The sequence below is a fragment of the Saimiri boliviensis genome, chromosome 8 (assembly GCF_048565385.1).
Source record: "Saimiri boliviensis isolate mSaiBol1 chromosome 8, mSaiBol1.pri, whole genome shotgun sequence".
Classification (NCBI taxonomy): domain Eukaryota; kingdom Metazoa; phylum Chordata; class Mammalia; order Primates; family Cebidae; genus Saimiri; species Saimiri boliviensis.
The window spans coordinates 120,966,533-120,985,358 of NC_133456.1; the positions used below are offsets into that span (position 1 = coordinate 120,966,533).

Here is an 18,826-nt window from a genome sequence, read left to right on the forward strand (position 1 = left end):
ATGTCAGCACCACACCTCACTACCCAACATCTCTGTGGCAATAAAGGACATGAACTGCTGCCTGCCATGGCATTAAAGCCAGATATCCAAAATCAGCACAATCCAGAAATGGAGGTGATAAAGGAAGATGACCCGATTCAGTCAAATCACTTAGTAGCACAATTTGGTCAAGACCTACTTCAGCGGGAAATGCACATCTCTGTAGCTCAGCGACACTGCTGCTGGGTATAATACCTAGAGAAGCTAGATGCTTCCCTGCTGGAATTCCTATCCTCTGGAATGAGAGAACAGCAAGCATTGTCCAAAAAGGGAAGTAAGTGTTACAAATATCCTGACTCCACACATTCTAATGAATGAATTGTTCTTAAGTCAGGGATTTCTAAGTAAGAAATTCCCCACATTTCCTCTGGTAAAGAATATAGACTTCCTATTATTAAATTATGAATAAACATAAGATGGTTGTTCTGAAACAAAGTATATTTGAATCACCATGTAAATCTCACAATAAATTCCACTGTTACATTACATAAACGCAGACGACGCGGGAGGGCAACAGCCGCACTAAATATTCACAAACCTGGCTCCTATTTTCTCATCCCTATTCTCAAGGAAATCTCTAAAAAGGGCTACATATGGCCACCATTTTGAGAGTATGAATTACAAAGGCAACAATTTACTCAGGGTCTCAGGAATTCTTCAGCAGATTTTACATGTTTCTGTGCCTCAGAAAAATGTAAACTATAACGTAAGAAATAACTTCATCTGGCTTTTCCAACAGAGCTGGCCGGACAATTACCTTTGATTGGCCAAGGAGCGTTACCAGCTGCTGCTACCCAAGTCTCCACTCTGTCATACCAGGTGGCCATGGATCATTCACAATGTCTGGCTGTCTTTTTCTTTTTCCTCCCACCCAAGGCAAATGATATGTCAGAGGCAAGTAACATAACCTCCCCAATGGGTTTACTCTCTAAACTTAATACTGCCTCTCCCTTCCCCAAACAGCACTATTTGTTTCTAAGGGGGCCTATACTATGAGTCTCTTATAAAATACTGATAGTTCTTCAGCCTTGAATCTGATTCACCACTATGTAAATATCACCTTTTCCCCACAAGTATGATTATTTTCATGGCTTCTATATTAAAAGAAGAGAGGAACTTAGACGTGCTTGAACCGAAAAGAGTTTATAAAACCATCATTCAATAAAATTATCCCTCTTTTTAAAATAGCTTGACTGGATCAATTATCCTGGAAAAAACTACTTTTGATGCAAATCTGATAGTGCTAATTTTAGTAAGAAAGTCTGAGTTACAAAAGATGAAGATCAAGAATTACGTTCAAACTGGTTTTTCATTTTCTAAAGTTTCCAGGTTGGAGATATGAAATTTTAAAAGTATGTTCTTCTTCACAGGTTGCTCTATGAGCCTCCGTTCAGGATTTATTTAGACTCAAGATTAAGAAGATTTTCCCTTTCAGAATTCAACCTAAATTCATGAGCATTAATTTGAGTTTACAAATTCATATTAATATGGAGTGTGAAGATAAACTCCCACTGTCATCTCTCAAAATTCACTTCTACTAGGTGAGTAATATGCCCACGACTTCATAGGTTTCATTGAAAACAAGATTTCAGGACATGTTTAAGAAGATAAATTGTATATTTTGAATTTAAAATTACTCGATATTAAATAGTGGGCATATCTTTTAAATTATGGATAATAAAACTATGGAATTTGTCTTACCTTAAAAAAAGTGTTCATCTTTATTAAGGCGAAGGAGTAGGCAACAAAGAGATTATCGTGGCACTTCCCAGTGCCATGATATATACTTCTGTGGTTTATAGTAGGCTGGTAGACAAAGGATTTGTCTATTTGCAGGGGAAAAGAAAAAAGATGAATCACAACATTATCATGGTGCCATCTACTAAGGAATGTCTTTGAGTGAAAAGGACCAAAATAGTAAGCAAAGTTCACCTTAGTTGAATTGTAAAGTTTTAAAGTTCAGAAGTAAAGCCCATTAAAGGCTACTACTAGAAAGAAAAATCTTGAAAGAAGCTTGAGGGGAAAAAAAACTTTACCTCTAGAGGACAAGGATAAGCATAACTTCAGGCTTCTCATCAGAAACCATGCAAGCAAAAAGGGAGTGGACTGAAATATTTTAAGTGTTGAGAGAAAAAAAAAAATGCCACTCTGGACTTCTGTATCCAATGGGATTACATTTCAAAACTGAAGGAGAAATAAAAACTTTTTTAGCCAAACAAAACTCAAGGAATTTGCCACTAGTCAACCTGCCTTGCAAGAAGTGTTCAAGGAAGTTCATCAGAGAGAAAGAAAATTATGTAGGTCAGATCCTCAGATCTACATTTTAAAAAGGGAGGGGTCAGGCACAGTGGCTCCTGCCTGTAATCCCAGCACTTTGGGAGGCTGAGGCGGGCAGATTGCCTAAGCTCGAGAGTTCGAAACCAGCTGGGGCAACACAGTGAAACCCCATCTCTACTAAAAATACAAAAAATTGGCTGGGCATGGTGGCAGGCACCTATAATCCCAACTACTCAGGAGGCTGAGCTAGGAGAATCACTTGAACCTGGGAGGCAAAGGTTGTAGTGAGCCAAGAGCATACCACTGCACTCCAGCCTGGGCAACAGAGCAAGGCTCTGTCTCAGAAAAAAAAAAAAGAAAGAAAGAAAGAAAAGGAAAGGAAAAAGAGGCCATCAGAGAAAAAATAAAGTTAAGGCAAAATATTTTATTCTTAATTGATCTAATAGATAACTGTTCAAAGTAATCATAGTAGCAACATACTAGGAGATTACTAGATAAGTAAAATGAATGACAACATACTAGGGGATTAGGGATAAGTAAAATGAATGACAGCAATGTTACACGAGATGGGAAAAAGGGAATTGAGGATATTCTGTTATAGGGTACCTGCACTAACTATGAAATGACAGTGTTATCTGAAAATAGACCTAGGTCAGGCATGGTGGCTCATGCCTTTAATCCCAGCACTTTGGAAGCCTTAGGTAGGAGGATCACTTGAGTCCAGGAGTTCGAGGCTAGCCTCAGCAACATAGTGAAACCCTGTTTCCACAAAAAATACAAAAAAAGTTAGCTGGGCATGAGGTGCACACCTGTAGTTCCAGCTATTTGGGAGGTTGAAAGGTAGGAGGATTCCTTGAGCCCAGGAAATTGGGGCTGCAGCAAGCGAAGATAACACCATTGCACTCCAGCCAGGGAGACAGAGCAAGACTCTGTCTCAAAAAAAAAAAAAAAAAAAAAAAAAAAGAGACCTGTGAATCACCTGAGGTCAGGACTTCAAGACCAGCCTGGCCATCATGGTGAAACCCCACCTTTATTTAAAAAAAAAAAAAAAAAAAAAAAAAAAAAAAAAAAAAAAAAGTGTGATGCAAAATAACTGCAGGGTAAGATCAAGAAGAAGAAAAATAAGTATAATTGACATGGTAAAAGAAGAGAGTAAATGGAATAGTATAAAATGGTCAACTAAAAGCAGGGAAGGAAGGAAAAGACAAGGGAACGAAAAGTTTAAAAAATAAGTGCAGTGAACAGAATCAGTAAACACGGTAAATATTAACCAACTATATTAGTAGACACTTCAAATGTGGATGGTCTAAATATACCAATTAAAAAACAGAGACTAACAAAATGGATAAAAAGAAAGACCCAACTATATATTGTCTACAAAAAAACACACATTGAATATAAAGACACAGACAAATTAAAAGAAAAAAATAGAGAAAGATAGACTAACATTAACCCAAAAAAAGGTGGAGTACATGTCAGTTTCCAATACGGCAAACTGACAGAACTAGAAAAATTACCAGAGATAAAGAAAGGTATTACACAATGAAAAGGGCATCAATTCTCCAAGACAACTTAACGATCCTAAATGTGTATGCACCTAACAAGAAAGCATCAAAAAACATAAAGAAAAATAGATAAAACTGCAAAGAAATGCACAAAGCCACTTTTATACTTGGAACTTCAATACCCGCTATCAGTCAGTAATTGACAGATCCGGCAGATGAAAAAATAATAATAATCATCATCATCATCATCAGTAAGGATATAGTTGAACTGAGCAGCATCATGTACCAACTGAATCTAACTGACATTTATGGAATACTTTATCCAATTATGGCAGTATACACATTCTTCTCAAGCTCATATAGAACATTCAGCAAGATAAACCACATCCCAGGCCATTAAACACAACTTAAATCTAACGAACAAAAACCATACAGCATGTGCTTTCAGACCACATGGAGTTAAACGAGAAATCAATAAGAGAAAGACAGCAGGAAAATCTCCACATATTTGGAAATTAGACAAATTTTTTTTTTTTTTTTTGAAGCGGAGTCTTGCTCTGTCGCCAGGCTGGAGTGCAGTGGCATGATCTTGGCTCACTGCAATCTTCACCTCCTGGGTTCAAGCAATTCCCCTGCCGCAGCCTCCCAAGTAGCCAGGACTACAGGCACACGCCATCACACATGGCAAATTTTTTGTATTTTAGTAGAGATGGGGTTTCACCATGTTGGCCAGGATGGTCTCAATCTCCTCCTAACCTCATGATCTTCCCGCCTCAGTCTTTCAAAGTGATGGAATTACAGGCATGAGCCACCATACCCAGCCAAGACAATGTTTTAAATAACATGTGAGTCAAAGAAGAAATCTTAAGGATATTTTAAATAAGTGGAAATGAAAATAAAACTTATCAAAATTTGTGAGATGCTGCAAAAGCAGTGGTTAGAATTTGTAGCATTGAAAGAATATATTCAAAAGAAGTAAAATCTAAAATTAATAATCTAACCTTCCAACCTTTGGAAACCAGAAAAAGAAGAGCAAGTAGAAGAAATCAGACAATAAGAGCAGAAATAAATGAAACTGGAACAGGAAAACAGCAGAGAAAAATCAACAAAATCAAAAGCAAGTTCCTTTACATGATTAATAAAATGATAAATCTACAGCCAAGGAAAAAAAGAGATGATACAAATTACAAATATCAGAAATGAAAGAGGAGTCAACAGTACTGATGCCAAGAACAATAAAAAGACAATAAAGAATTGTGATAAACAATTCCATGCCCTGGAATTTGAAAACTTAGATGATACACACAATTTCTTGAAAGACAATAGTGACAAAAACTCACAAAAGGAGAAACACAAATATGAATAAGCCTACATTTATGAAAGAAATTGAATCAATAACTAGTTAACTTACAAAACAGCAACAACTAGGTCCAAATGGCTTCACTGGTGAATTCTACAAAACACTTAAGGGAGAAATTATACCAGTTCTCTGCAATCTCTTCTAGAAAGTAAAGGAAAACAGCAAGCAGAGTACGCTTCCTTCCTCATTCTCTGAGGCGAGCATTAGGTTATTACCAAAACCACATAAAGACATGACAAGGAAGGAGAACTACAGACTAACTCTTCTTCTTCTTTTTTTGTTTTAAGGCAGAGTTTCACTCTTGTCACCCAGGTTGGAGGGCAGTGGTGTTATCTTGGCTCACCGTAACCTCTGCCTCCCCAGTTCAAGCGATTCTCCTGCCTCAGCCTCCTGAGTAGCTGAGATTACAGGCATGAGCCACCATACCCAGCTAATTTTTTATTTTTAGTAGAGATGGGGTTTCTCCATGTTGGTCAGGCTGATCTCGAACTCACAACCTCAGGTGATCTGCCCAGCTCAGCCTCCCAAAGGGCTGGGATTACGGGCATGACTAACCCTTCTTATAAACAGAGATGCAAAAATCATCACAAAATATTAACAAATTGAACCCAATAATAGATCAAATTAATTATATACAGATTGAGTATCCCTAAAATCTGAAATCCAAATGCTCTGAAATCTGAAATGCTCAAAAATCTTTTGAGTGCTGACAGGGACATGATACTCAAAGAAAGGCTCACTGGAGCACTTCAGAATTTTAGACTTTCCAATTAGGGATGCTTAACTAGTTAAAAATCTGCAAATATTCCAAAATCCAAAACAATCCAAAATCTAAAACACTTCTTTCTGACCCTTCCTTATCCTTTTGGATAAGAAATCCTCAACCAATATCATGACCAAGTAAGATTTATTCCAGGTCTGCAAAATCTAATTAAACATTCATAAGTAAATTAATGTAATCTATTATATCAATATGCTAAACAAGAAAATCATATGATCATATCAATAGAAGCAAAAATATTTTTAAGGCTGAGCACAGTGGCTTACACCTGTTATCCCAACACTTTGGGAAGCCAAGGCGGGTGGATCATTTGAAGTCAGGAATTCAAGACCAGCCTGGCCAACATGGTGAAACCCCGTCTCTCCTAAAAATAAAAAAATTAGCCAGGTGTGGTGGTACACACCTGTAACCCCAGCTACCTGAGAGAGGCTGAGGCACAAGAATCACTTGAACCCAGGAGGCAGCCTGGAGGACAAAATGAGAGTCTGTCTTAAAAAAAAAAAATCCAAAAAACTCAGTACCCATTCATGATTAAAAACTTTCAGCAAACTGGAAATAGAAATAACTCTCAACTTGATGAAGGACATGTATAAAATACCTACAGCTAACATCTTACTTAATAATGAGAAACTAGATTGTTTTCCCTAAGGTCAGTATAAAGGAAAGATGTTCCCTTTCACCACAGGTATTCAATACTATATGAGAATTCCTAGCTAATCCTATAAGACAAGACAAAAAAAAGATACATACAGATTTAGAAAAAAGAAATAAAACTGTCTTTGTTTACAGATGAGATGAGTATCTATGTAGAAAATCCCAAAGAATCAACAACAGCAAAAAACCTTTGGGCATAAGTAAGCAATTAGAGCAAGTGTGCAGAATAGAAGCTTAATATCCAAAAATCACTTGATTTTCTGTATACCAGCACTGAACAGCTGAAATCTGAAATTAAAAATATAATACCACTTAAAAGCCATAGCACCAAAAATAATAAAACATTTAGGTATAAATCTAAGAAAATACAGTGTGTACAGAATCTAAATAAAGAAAACACAAAACTCTGATAAAAAAAAATCAAAGAAAATCTCAATAAATTAAGGAATATTCCATGTTCAGTGTCAGGAATAAACAATATAACTAAGGTGCCATCTCTTTCCAAATTGATACAGTCCCAATCAAAATCCCAGCAGATTATTTTGTGGATACGACAAACTGATTATTAAATTTATATGACAAGGCAAGATTCAGAATAGTCAACACAATACTAAAGAAGAACAAAGTCCAAGGACTGACACTACCCTACTTCAAGACTAAATACAAAGCTAAGGTAATCAAGACAGCATGTGTTGATGAAAGAATAGACAAATAGATAATGGAACGTAATCGAGAACCCAAAAATCGACCCATCCAAATAAAAGCTAATCTCTGACAAAGGAGCAAAGGCAATTCAATAGAAAAAGAATGGTCTTTTCAACAACTCATGCTAAAACAATTGGATATTTATATGCAGACATTTTAATATAGACACAGAACTCAAGTTGGATAATATAGCTAAATGTAAACACAAAACTACAAAACTTCTAAGAGATAACACAAGAATATCTAGGTGACCTTGGGTTTGACAATGAGTTTTTAGATATAACTCCAAAAGCACAATTCATGAAAGATAAAAATCTATAAGTTACACTTTATTAAAATGTGGAACTTCTGCTTTGTGAAAGACACCACTAAGACAATGAAAATACAAGCCACAGACTGAGAGAAAATATTTGCAAACACCTATCTGATTTTTAAAAACTTGCATCTAGAAAATACAAGGAATTGTTAAAGCTCAACAATAGGAAAAAAATTTAAAATAAGCAAATCTGAATAGACACCCTACAAAGATGTATAGATAACAAATAAACATGCAAATATATGCTTAAACCACCACGTACAAATTGACACAATACTGAGATACTACTATACACCAACTAGAATGGCTAAAAAAATGGCCATACCATATCCTGGTAGGAATGCAACATGATACAGTCACTTCAGAAGACAATATGGCAGTTTCTTAAAAAGCTAAAGATAGTCTTATTATATGGTCCAGCAATTGTGTTCCTTGATATTCATCCAAATGAGCTGCAAGCTTATATCTACACAAAAATCTGCACACAAATGTTTATACAAGGTTTACTTGCAACTGCTCAGAACTGGAAGCAATAGACATGCCCTTCAAAAGATGAATGCAGAAATAAACTATGGTGCATATCTACAACTGAATCCTATTCAGCAATACAAAGGAATGAGCTATCATGCCGTGAGAAGACTTGGTGGTGCCCTAAATGCATATTACTAAGTAAAAGAAGCTCATCTGAAAAGGCTACATAATGTATGATTTCAATTGCATGACATTCTGCAAAAGGCAAAACTATACTGACAGTAAAACTCTCAGTGGTTGCTGAGCTGGGGAGGGGGAACAGGTAAAACATGTGAGATTTGGAAAGGTGAAACTATTCTTCATTACAATGTAATAACAGATACAAGACGTAATGCATTTGTCAAAACCTAGACAACTATACAACACAAAGAATAAACCTTAATGTACACTATGGAGTTTAGTTAATAATAACATATCAGTATTGGGTGGTTAATTGACAAACGTACCATGTTAACACAACAGGTAAATAGTAAGAGAAACTGGGAAGGGGAGAAGGGTGATATGGGACCTACCCGTGCCACCTGCTCAATTTTTCTGTGAATCTAAAACAATTCTACAAAGTCAAGTCTATTAATTAAAAAGAATCCAATGGGAAAAATAATGGGCAAAGGATCCAACTGGCCATTTCTCCAAAGAAAATATACAAATAGCCAATAAGTACATGAAAAGATGATTAACATCATTTAGACATCTAGAAAATGCATATCAAAATCATACTGAGGTATCATTTCATACCCACCAGGATAGTTAGAATCAAAAAGTCAGATAAAAACAAGTGTTGGTGAGGATATAGAGAAGAACCCTTATACACTGCTGGTGGGAATATAAAATGGTGCAGCCACTTAGGAAAATAGTCTAACAGGTCTTCATAGAAACTTGGAGTTACTATTTGACCTAGCAATTCCTCTCCTAGATACATACATACCCAGGAAAACTAAAAATATACAGCTATATAATAACTTATACACAAATGTTCTCAGTAGCATTACCATAATAGTCAATGGGTAGAAAAAACCCAAATGTCCATCCATGGATGAAAGGATAAACCAAGTGTGGTATATCTATATAATGTTATTCAGTCATAAAAAATAATTAAGTACTGATACATGCTATAATTTGGGTAAGCCTTGAAAACATTAAGCTAAGTGACAGAAGCCAGTTACAAAAAAAGCCACATATGATATTATTTACATGAAATTTCCAGAATAGATAAACATACAGAGACAGAAAGTAGATTAGCAGTTGTTTAGGGATGAGATGGGAGGGAGAATGCAAGGACTGAAGAGCAATGGCTAAGAGTGAAGGATTTCTTTTTCAGGTGATAAAAAGGTTCTAAAAATTGATTGTGGAGATAGAAAAAGAAATAAATAAAATTGATGCTGACAATAGTTGCACAATCCTGTGAATATACTAAAAGCCACTGACTTGTACGCTTTAAGTGAATGATTGCACAGTAGGTGAATTACACATCTCAACTAAATCTGTTCCCAAAAGAATGTTACTTTCTAAATGTTGACGACTCCCAAATAGTTGCCAGATTTCAGTAACAAAAATATAAATATTGTATGGTTCATACTTATAACAAAGACTATTTATTACATATCTGAAATTCAACTGTAACAGGATGTCCCACATTTTATCTGGCAGCCCTACTCCCAAATCTATTCTCTCCAACCCAGAACATAATTATCCTCAGTTCAAGATTCACTTATAAAGGCCAGGTACAATGGCTCACTCCTGTAATTACAGCACTTTGGGAGGCCAAGGCAGGTGGATCATCTGAGGTCAGGAGTTTGAGACCACCCTGATCAATCTGGTGAAACTCCACCTCTATTAAAAATGCAAAAATTACCCAGGTGTGGTGGCAGGTGCCTGTAATCCCAGCTACATGGGAGGCTGAGGCAGGAGAATTCCTTGAACCCAAGAGGCACAGGTTGCAGTAAGCTGAGATCGCACCATTGCACTCTAGCCTGGGCAACAGAGTGAGACTCCATCTCAAGAAAAAAAAAAAAAAAAAAGACTCACATATCCAATAGGTAGTTCTATTTGATTATGCCCCAAATATCAAACAAACACAAAACTAAAATCACCTCTTATCTACTCTGAGGAAAGTCAAAATATGTGAGAACTGGTAGGTGTTATCTTATGACTTATACAGATCTCCTGGTGCCCTCTCTCAACCCCCAATGGCCTGGCATAAACAATAGCTGGTGGTTTACAACAGGAGAGTTTAATATTTTAATGAACAGCCCACAGGAAGGTGAGAACAGGCTGAACATCAGCCTCCCTCTCTCAAACTAAAATCAGTCCCTCTTCCAACACTTTGCCACCATCATCTCTGAGCTGGGAATCTCATGTCTATCCAGTCTTCAACAGCTTACCACTAAAAGGAAAACCTAGCATCTTCACTCTCCTTGAAACCTTTCCATGCAATGGCTCCCACTGTCTTAGAAGAAAGTTCACTCATCTTCTGTGGTTTACAAAGCCATTCAAGAATGGGTCGCTGTTCCTCTCTCCTGCCACCCTCTGCTGCCCACAGCCTTCCTGGTGTCACAGATCAGCCAAAACAATCTATTGACCTCTATCCTAAAGGTAGCCGCTCGCTCTTGCCTCCAGGTGTTCGAATCTATTATTCCTTCTGCCTGACCTCCCATGCCCTGATTCATCCCATAAACTCCAACCTGAGAAACTTTTTTTTTTTTTTTTTTTTTTTTTTTTGAGACAGAATCTGTCTCTGTCACCTAGGCTGGAGTGCAGTGGCATGATCTTGGCTCACTGAAAACCTCTGTCTCCTGGGTTCAAGCAATTCTCATGCCTCAGCCTCCTGAGTAGCTGAAATTATAGGCATGTGCTACCATGCCTGGCTAATTTTTGTATTTTTAGTAGAGATGGGGTTTCACCATGTTCACCAGGCTGGCCTCAAACTGCTGACCTCAAGTGATCCACCTGTCTAGGCCTCCCAAAGTGCTGGGATTACAAGCATGAGGTACCTCATCTGGCCTAACCTGAGCAACTGTTATTCCATATGCAGGTTCTACCTCAAGATACCAAATCCTCCATGAACCTCCCTCTGAGGCCAGTGTAGAGTGAGGCACCTCGTGTCTCTCCTAAAAATTTCCAAATGAGACCTATCTTAGAATATTGTAATCATCCATCCCTTTATTTATAAACTCTCTGGGAGACTAGAGGCCCCGTAGGCAAGGGATTATGCCCACCAAGTTGGATGTCTTAGCCCTAGTGGTCCATATAGTAACTGGCATGAGTACATACTCAACAAATAGTATCAGTCAGTCCATCAAAACTCAAAGTTAAATAGATGCTTGAGGTGATGGATGCCCCATTTACCCTGATGTGATTATTATACATTGTATGCTTGTATCAAAATACATATACTCCATAAAAATATATACCTACTATGTAACCTCAAAATTTAAAAATAGGCAAAGTTAAAACAATGTCACCAGATGTTATAAAGACTGAGTATTTATCATTATAAGCCTGCAATCACAGAAACTCACACAATAATTCAATCATTTGAGGAAAATTATCTGGAAAATATCAATTTGGGTTTGCTGAAATACTTCAAAATACCAAAAAGTATAAAATTCAGATGGCGATGTTTTTTCCTCCTGTTCCCAAATATACACACAATTATTTTAAAGGGTAGGGGAGAACATAACACAACAATTTAAAAGTTACGAACAATTCCATATTCTTATCCTAGAAATCTAACACAGTTGTGGGTTAAAAACAAAGATATCTGGAGGAAACAGAACTACAGCCTTATTTAAAAGAAACAGAGGCTGGGCACAGTGGCTCACATCTGTTGTCTCAGCATTTTGAGAGGTCAAAGCAGTCAGGAGTTTGAGATCAGCCCGGCCAACATGGCAAAACCCTGTCTCTATGAAAAATACAAAAATTAGCTGGGCCTGGTGGCAGGTGTTTGTAGTCCCAGATACTCAGGGGACTGAGGCATGAGAACCACTTGAACCTAGGAGGCAGAGGTTGCAGTTATCCAAGATTGCACCATTGCACTCCAGCCTGGGTGATAGAGAAAAACCCTGCCTCAAAAAATTTTTTTAAAAAAGAAAGAAAGAAAAAGGAAAGAAGTATATATAGTAGTTAAGCAAATTTTTATGCCATCTCTTGTTCTAAAATGAACTTAAACGAGATCATGAAAGCACACACAAACAATTTTAAAAAATAAAATGTAAAGTAAAGAGTTCTCAATAGGGAAAAAAAACCCCACATGAGTAGAAACTAAATCTAGACATGAGGTTGGGATACAAAATATATGGTCCTGTGTATTTGCAAGAGATGGGTCTAGGAGGCAGCTCTACCCTTGCTGATGGTCTATTTCATTCCCTGGGTCATATGAATTCTGATATTCTTGTATTACCACCCCTCATAAACAATGTATTTCCATCCCATAGATATGTGTATTAGTTTTCATGCTGCTGATAAAGACATACCTGGGACTGGGTAATTTATAAAGAAAAAGAGGTTTAATGGACTCACAGTTCCACATGGCCAGGGAGGCCTCACATCTTACATCGTGGCAGGCAAGAGAGAATAAGAGCCAAGCAAAAGGAGTTTCCCCTTATAAAACCATCAGATCTCATGAGACTTATTCACTACCATGAGAACACTCCCAGGATTTAATTATCTCCCACGGGTCGTTCCCACAACATGTGGGAATTACGGGAGCTACAATTCAAGATTTGGGTGGGGACACAGCCAAACCATATCAATATGAGACTTTCCTGGTATTCTTTCAGTATCATCTTCCCTCTGATACTTCTAAGGTCTCATGCTCACTGTTTTTATGATTTTTCAACTTTTCTATTTAGGGCTTTTTCTTTTAATAAGTATCCTCAGCTAACACCCTATAGCAGGCGTCCCCAAACTTTTTACACAGGGGGCCAGTTCACTGTCCCTCAGACCGTTGGAGGGCCGCCACATACTGCGCTCCTCTCACTGACCACCAATGAAAGAGGTGCTCCTTCCTGAAGTGTGGTGGGGGGCCAGATAAATGGCCTCAGGGGGCTGCATGTGGCCCACGGGCCGTAGTTTGGAGACGCCTGCCCTATAGGATCACCATATTTCCTTTTTAGTGACAAGCTCATAGCCTACGTATACCTACAGTGTAGCCCAATACCCCAAGGTGGCTGAACCTGTCACAGAGACTGTATTACCCAAACATCCTCTTTATAAGTATATTTTCCCTAGTCCAAAGAGGTCTATATATTTAAAATTGTGTTGTGATTTACAACCCACCCCCAACCTTTTTTTTTAAGAGACGGGGTCTCTGTCATCTAGACTGGAGCACAGTAGTGTGATCACAGCTCACTGCAGCCTTCACCTCCCAGGCTCATGCGATCCTCCCACATCAGCCTCTTGGGTAGCTAGGACTACAGGCATGCACCACCATGTGTGGCTAATTTTTAATTTTTTTTTTTTTTTTTTTTTTTTTTTTTTTTTTTTTTTTGTAGAGAGAGAGTCTTGCCATGCTGCCCAGGCTGTTCTTGAACTCCTGGCCTGGGATTACAGGTGTGAAACATTGCACTCAGCCAATTTAAAACACACACATATACACAAACAAAAGATAACAACTATGAAAATTCTGTGCTAGAATAAAATCAAGTTTTGTGTTCACCCCATTCTAAATCACATCCTAACAGCTTCAACGGCAGGCAGAAGAGCATAATACCAAAGCAATTTTGATTCACTCTACCACAAATCTTTTCAAACAAATTCTTTCAGTTCTACCAAGATTTATGTACAAAGGCTGAAGGCTCCTATCCTTCAAGATTAAATAGACGTGCTTGAAATACAGCTAAGTGGTTTGCTCCAGCTGTTTAAGCAGGAACAAGCTGTTCCAGCAGTCCCAGAAGCCTGCCTCCTAAAGGTGTTGTAGACTTTGCATACTTGAAAACTAATAGAACGGGTCAAAGGACACACTTGAGGTCTGTGTCTGATAAAACTAGGGGGTGAAAGGAACTACTAAGATATTGAGAATAAACTAGAGATATGTAATAAAACTAATTTTGAAAATACATTTTATAGCAACTACTGGAAAACATTTGGAATAGTGTATGTGTTATCGTGCTATCTAAATACTAGCAACATGAGTTTATTTGCTCCACTGTTTTTAAGAAATCAGATATCAGGACCCTCCGGTATGCTTTCTAACTACTTAGTATTGACACAGTCTTTGAAAAACAGCCTCAGCTTAAACTCAAGCCAGTGTAACTAAGAATTTGTTTTATACATTAGTTTCATTCTTTTAATAGAACTAACAACCATCTCTGCAGTTCTTTTTTGGTCCTTAGCATGCTACAATAATTATCTTTTTCCTTAATACTTAATAATGTCTACTTAAATTTGCCTAACAACATTATATAAGTATCAAAAAACTTAGATCTTTGCTATTTGAAACTCACAAACAACCCGTAAACGGAGGTTATAACTTTTATTTATAGGTAAGGAAACTAAGATAGTAGCTATGTTGTAAATACACACAAACAAATACACATCCATTGTTTGGAGGCTTGCTGATTTAATGATGCCACCGCAAATATATTTTCTTCTATCAAGAGGTCAACTCAATCTAAACAAACCCATAGCTATCCAACTTGTATACATTCAGCATAAAAATATTTTTATGATTGTATTACCAAGTCATAAACTTCATCAGTTATAATCCCAAGACCATGCCTAATAAACTCCCAGAGAGCAACTATTATTTAGAGCATAAGGATGCCTTGGAAATTACATTGTTATGAAAAAGAAAGAAATTAACTAATAAATGTAATATTTAAGGGTATTGCTAGGGAAATGCCACATTATCACACTTCTACTTCGTAAGAATTGTTACTCCTGGAAGTACACAAATTTCAGCAAATTTGACAAGAAAAAAATATATAGGAATTCTGTTCTGTAAAGCAATTGCAACTCAGAAGTTGCTCATTTTCAAATACTCTATATTAATTTTAAAACTCTTATCATGACATGCAACCATAACAAATTTAGCTGAATTAAATACAGGTCCAGTTATCATTGTAAGGAGGTTTCTACCTCCTTACAAACTCCAGAAAGACTCTAAATTTCTTTTAGCTTGAGTTAGATGAGAGAAAATGCAATTCATATTTCCAGAAGCACAAGTGGCATATTTTCCAGTAAGCTTCTTGTTCTCATTTTACTATTTTAAGAGTTCTGATCACTCCCAATGTTGCTGTATGGCCAGACCCAATTTCTGCTGGCTGATCATTTTCATGGCGTGATGCTTTACTAAAACTGTCTCCAAAAACTGTTTTTATTCGCATTCAGCTTCAGTGTATTTATATACAAAATACCACTTCAATGGAGTTCTGCCAATAAAAGAAACAGCTTACTAGAATTTCAGTTGACTTTGTTAAAGGAAATTATTTTAAATTAATGTGGCTACTGAACTGCTGCCATCCTTGACCTCAGAAAATAGATTCCTTCTAATTTTTGCTGTGAACATTTATTTAAGTTAAATTCCAGCTCATGAATGTTCACCGTAAAAGAGTCTAAACCTTCCTGCTACTATTTCATATTCTTTTTCTAAACAAGGGGGTGACCACATGGTTGCTACATTAGTATACAGAGCCAGCTCACCACCATTAAGTGAAATCATCTATGTATTTTTGGTAGAATCTTTAACAACTTCCACGCCCGTCAGTGAATGGAACAAGGCTGTTTTGTTTTCAGAGAGCAACAATTTGATCTCTGGTTTACTTGATGGTGCCCCAAATATTTTTCCATATGCTTTTTGCAAAGAGAATCTGACATCAGCATGGTTTACCTTTACCAATGAATGCAGGCTTTTTTCACCAAACATATCCCAGAGGAAGGTCAGGTCTTCCTGGCTATCCACATGTGGCTGCAGCTGGGCTGGCAGAGCAGCCAACAGCTCATACAGACCTATAAAATGAAAATAAAACACAAAGCGTAATCTTAGAGTGATCTCATTAAGTTCGCCTAAGGTGTGTGTAAATGACAGCTGGAACATGCCGATTTTACTGGATTTGTATTCTGGGCCATCAAGCTAAACACTTCGGTAAAGAACCAAAGGGAAATTTTCTGGCTTTTAAATTCCAACACAGTGGTATGTATTAACAGACTCATTTTTACCTCTCACACTTGTCAACATTCTACAGCCATCCAAGTTTACATAACCTGAGACAGAAATGTGTACAGGTTTTCAGAAAAAAGAACAAAACGCATACATTCCTTTCCTTAATCATTATTACATTTCCCTCAGTATGAGCCAAAGAGTGAAATGAGTCATGAATAGGAAAAACTTCCTTAGAAGAGCAGAAAATTGATAGGGTAACCCATTAAAAGGGTTTTGTAGTGTCCAAATAGTTCCTAATAACATATAGTTTCAAAAATACTTGCATTATCTAACATCCAAAAGAAAGTTCTACAAAGTATGGGAAAAGAAATCATACATGGTTCTGCATTACTATAGTCAGCTATTTTTTTAAAAATGCTACATAGAACTTAGTTTAAAATTGGGGGATGTAAAGTTTATGTAATACCCTCTGAAAGCTTTAAAGTAACAGATGCGGGTTACTTGTGGCGTCCTCACTAGACACTTCCTAGGGACAGACAGTAGTTCAGTGTTCCACGGTAGCATGATACATAAACCATCCATCTCCATCACAGCCCGTCACACTCCTGTCCAAGAAATGTTGCAACAGTGCTTGCCCAAGACTCTTTAGGGAGGTGACCTGGCAGGAGTCAGTATCAACTCATAGCACATGTTTCATTTTCCAGTGGGATTACATGAGGTAAAAAGGACAAAATTCCTTTTATTTCTTGTCTGCTGTCTACAAAAACACCAAGACCTCCTGGGACCTACAACACATGGGACTGTTGTTATTTTTGGTCTGAATAAGTGCTGCTGTTCATCACAGGGACAGCTTTACAAGAGATTTAACTAGCAAAGAATAGTAAATTATGAGCTGGTGATTAGTATATATGTTATCTTCTTGAACCATGTTAATATTCTGCTAATCAGTGATAACTCATAACCAAAGACATTAGGTATCACATTGAAAGTTAAGAGATGTAACTTGGGAGATCTCATTAAATTCAAACATTTCTGGGGCCTTATTTGGCCAAAAAAAAAAAAAAAAAGCTAAAACACTCTACAAAAAAAAAAAAAAAAAAAAAAACTTCTCTCAATTACATTCTGAAGTATTCTTGATGTTTTACATCTATTCCCTTAAAAATCTGGCATTCTGCCTACACCAGCTCTTATTTACAATTTAGTAAAATTATGTAAGGTATCTGAACCTAACTAAATCTATAATAATATAGGTCTCATTATATATATATGAAATTAATCAACAATGGTCATGATCAGTGGTTAAAGTTGAAAGTCAAAATGTGAAATTATGTAAAAAGAGGGTGGAATTTCATTATTTTATTATTGATCTGGGGAGGTGTTAAAATAGTTACCCGTTCCTTGGTAATGTGACTTACAGTTTAATTAAGGAAACTAATTCAACTGTGATACAATTTACATGCTAAAAGTTGTCAGGAGGATTAAATTACTCAATATCTTAGAATAGTCCCTGTCACATGAAAAGTACTCAATATGTTTCATATGAAACTCGGTAAGGGTCAGCCATTCTCATTATTATTACTGTTATTAATCATATCCTTACTGAAAAGGCAAAAGTATAGATCAAACAGAACTAGATTCAAACCCAAAGTTTACACTTAGAGCATTTCACATAACTTATCTGAGCCTGTTCCCTCATGTGTTTAAAAAGAAATGGTAACCTACAAGTGTGGTTACATAGCATGGCCAGGTGTAGTGGCTCACGCCTGTAATTCCAACACTTTGGGAGACTGAGGTGGCCGGATCACTTGAGGTCAGGAGTTCGAGACCAGCCTGGCCAACATAGTGAAACCCCGTCTCTACTAAAAATACAAAAATGAGCCTAGTGCAGTGGTGGGAGCCTGTAATCCTAGCTACTCAGGAGGCTGAGGCAGGAGAATCGCTTGAACCCGGGAGGCAGAGGTTGGAGTGAGCCAAGATAGTGCCATTGCACTCCAACCTGGGCAACAGAGCAAAACTCCATCTCAAAATAAAAAGGTTGGGCACAGTGGCTCACACCTATAATCCCAGCACTTTGGAAGGTGAAAGCAGGCAGATCATAAGGTCAGGAGATCAAGACCATCCTGTCTAACATGGTGAAACCCTGTCACTACTAAAAATACAAAAATCAGCCCAGTGTGGTGGCAAGCGTCTATAATCCCAGCTGCGGGGGAGGCTGAGACAGGAGAATCGCTTGAACCCAGGAGGCGGAGGTTGCACCATTGCAGTCCAGCCTGGATGACAGCAAAACTTCATCTCAAAACAAAACAAATTGCATAGCACTAAATACACAAACACATGGAGAAACACACAAAAGAGTGCAGATAAAATGTGAAAACTGAATCAGATCAAAGGACTGTACCAATGACAATTTCCTAGTTGCAATACTCTATTATAATTATGCAAGATGCTACCATCGGAAGAAAGTGGGTGAGGGGTGCATGAGATCACAACATGAATCTACAATTATCTCAAAATAAAATGCTAATACGAAAAAAGAAACTATGGCAAATATAGTTGT

At 37.3% G+C, this 18,826-nt stretch overlaps 1 protein-coding gene across 6 annotated transcripts in view; it reads right to left on the bottom strand.

The window, feature by feature from the left end:
* Nucleotides 1-18,826, bottom strand: part of MPP7 (MAGUK p55 scaffold protein 7) — a 232,469-nt gene that overhangs the window by 125,179 nt on the left and 88,464 nt on the right. For 5 of the 6 annotated variants that reach the window (XM_074405158.1, XM_074405161.1, XM_074405160.1 and 2 more), the window contains one exon: nt 15,997-16,115. In XM_074405158.1, coding sequence (XP_074261259.1) covers nt 15,997-16,115 — 119 coding nt within the window. The other variant, XM_074405162.1, reaches the window with a different exon arrangement.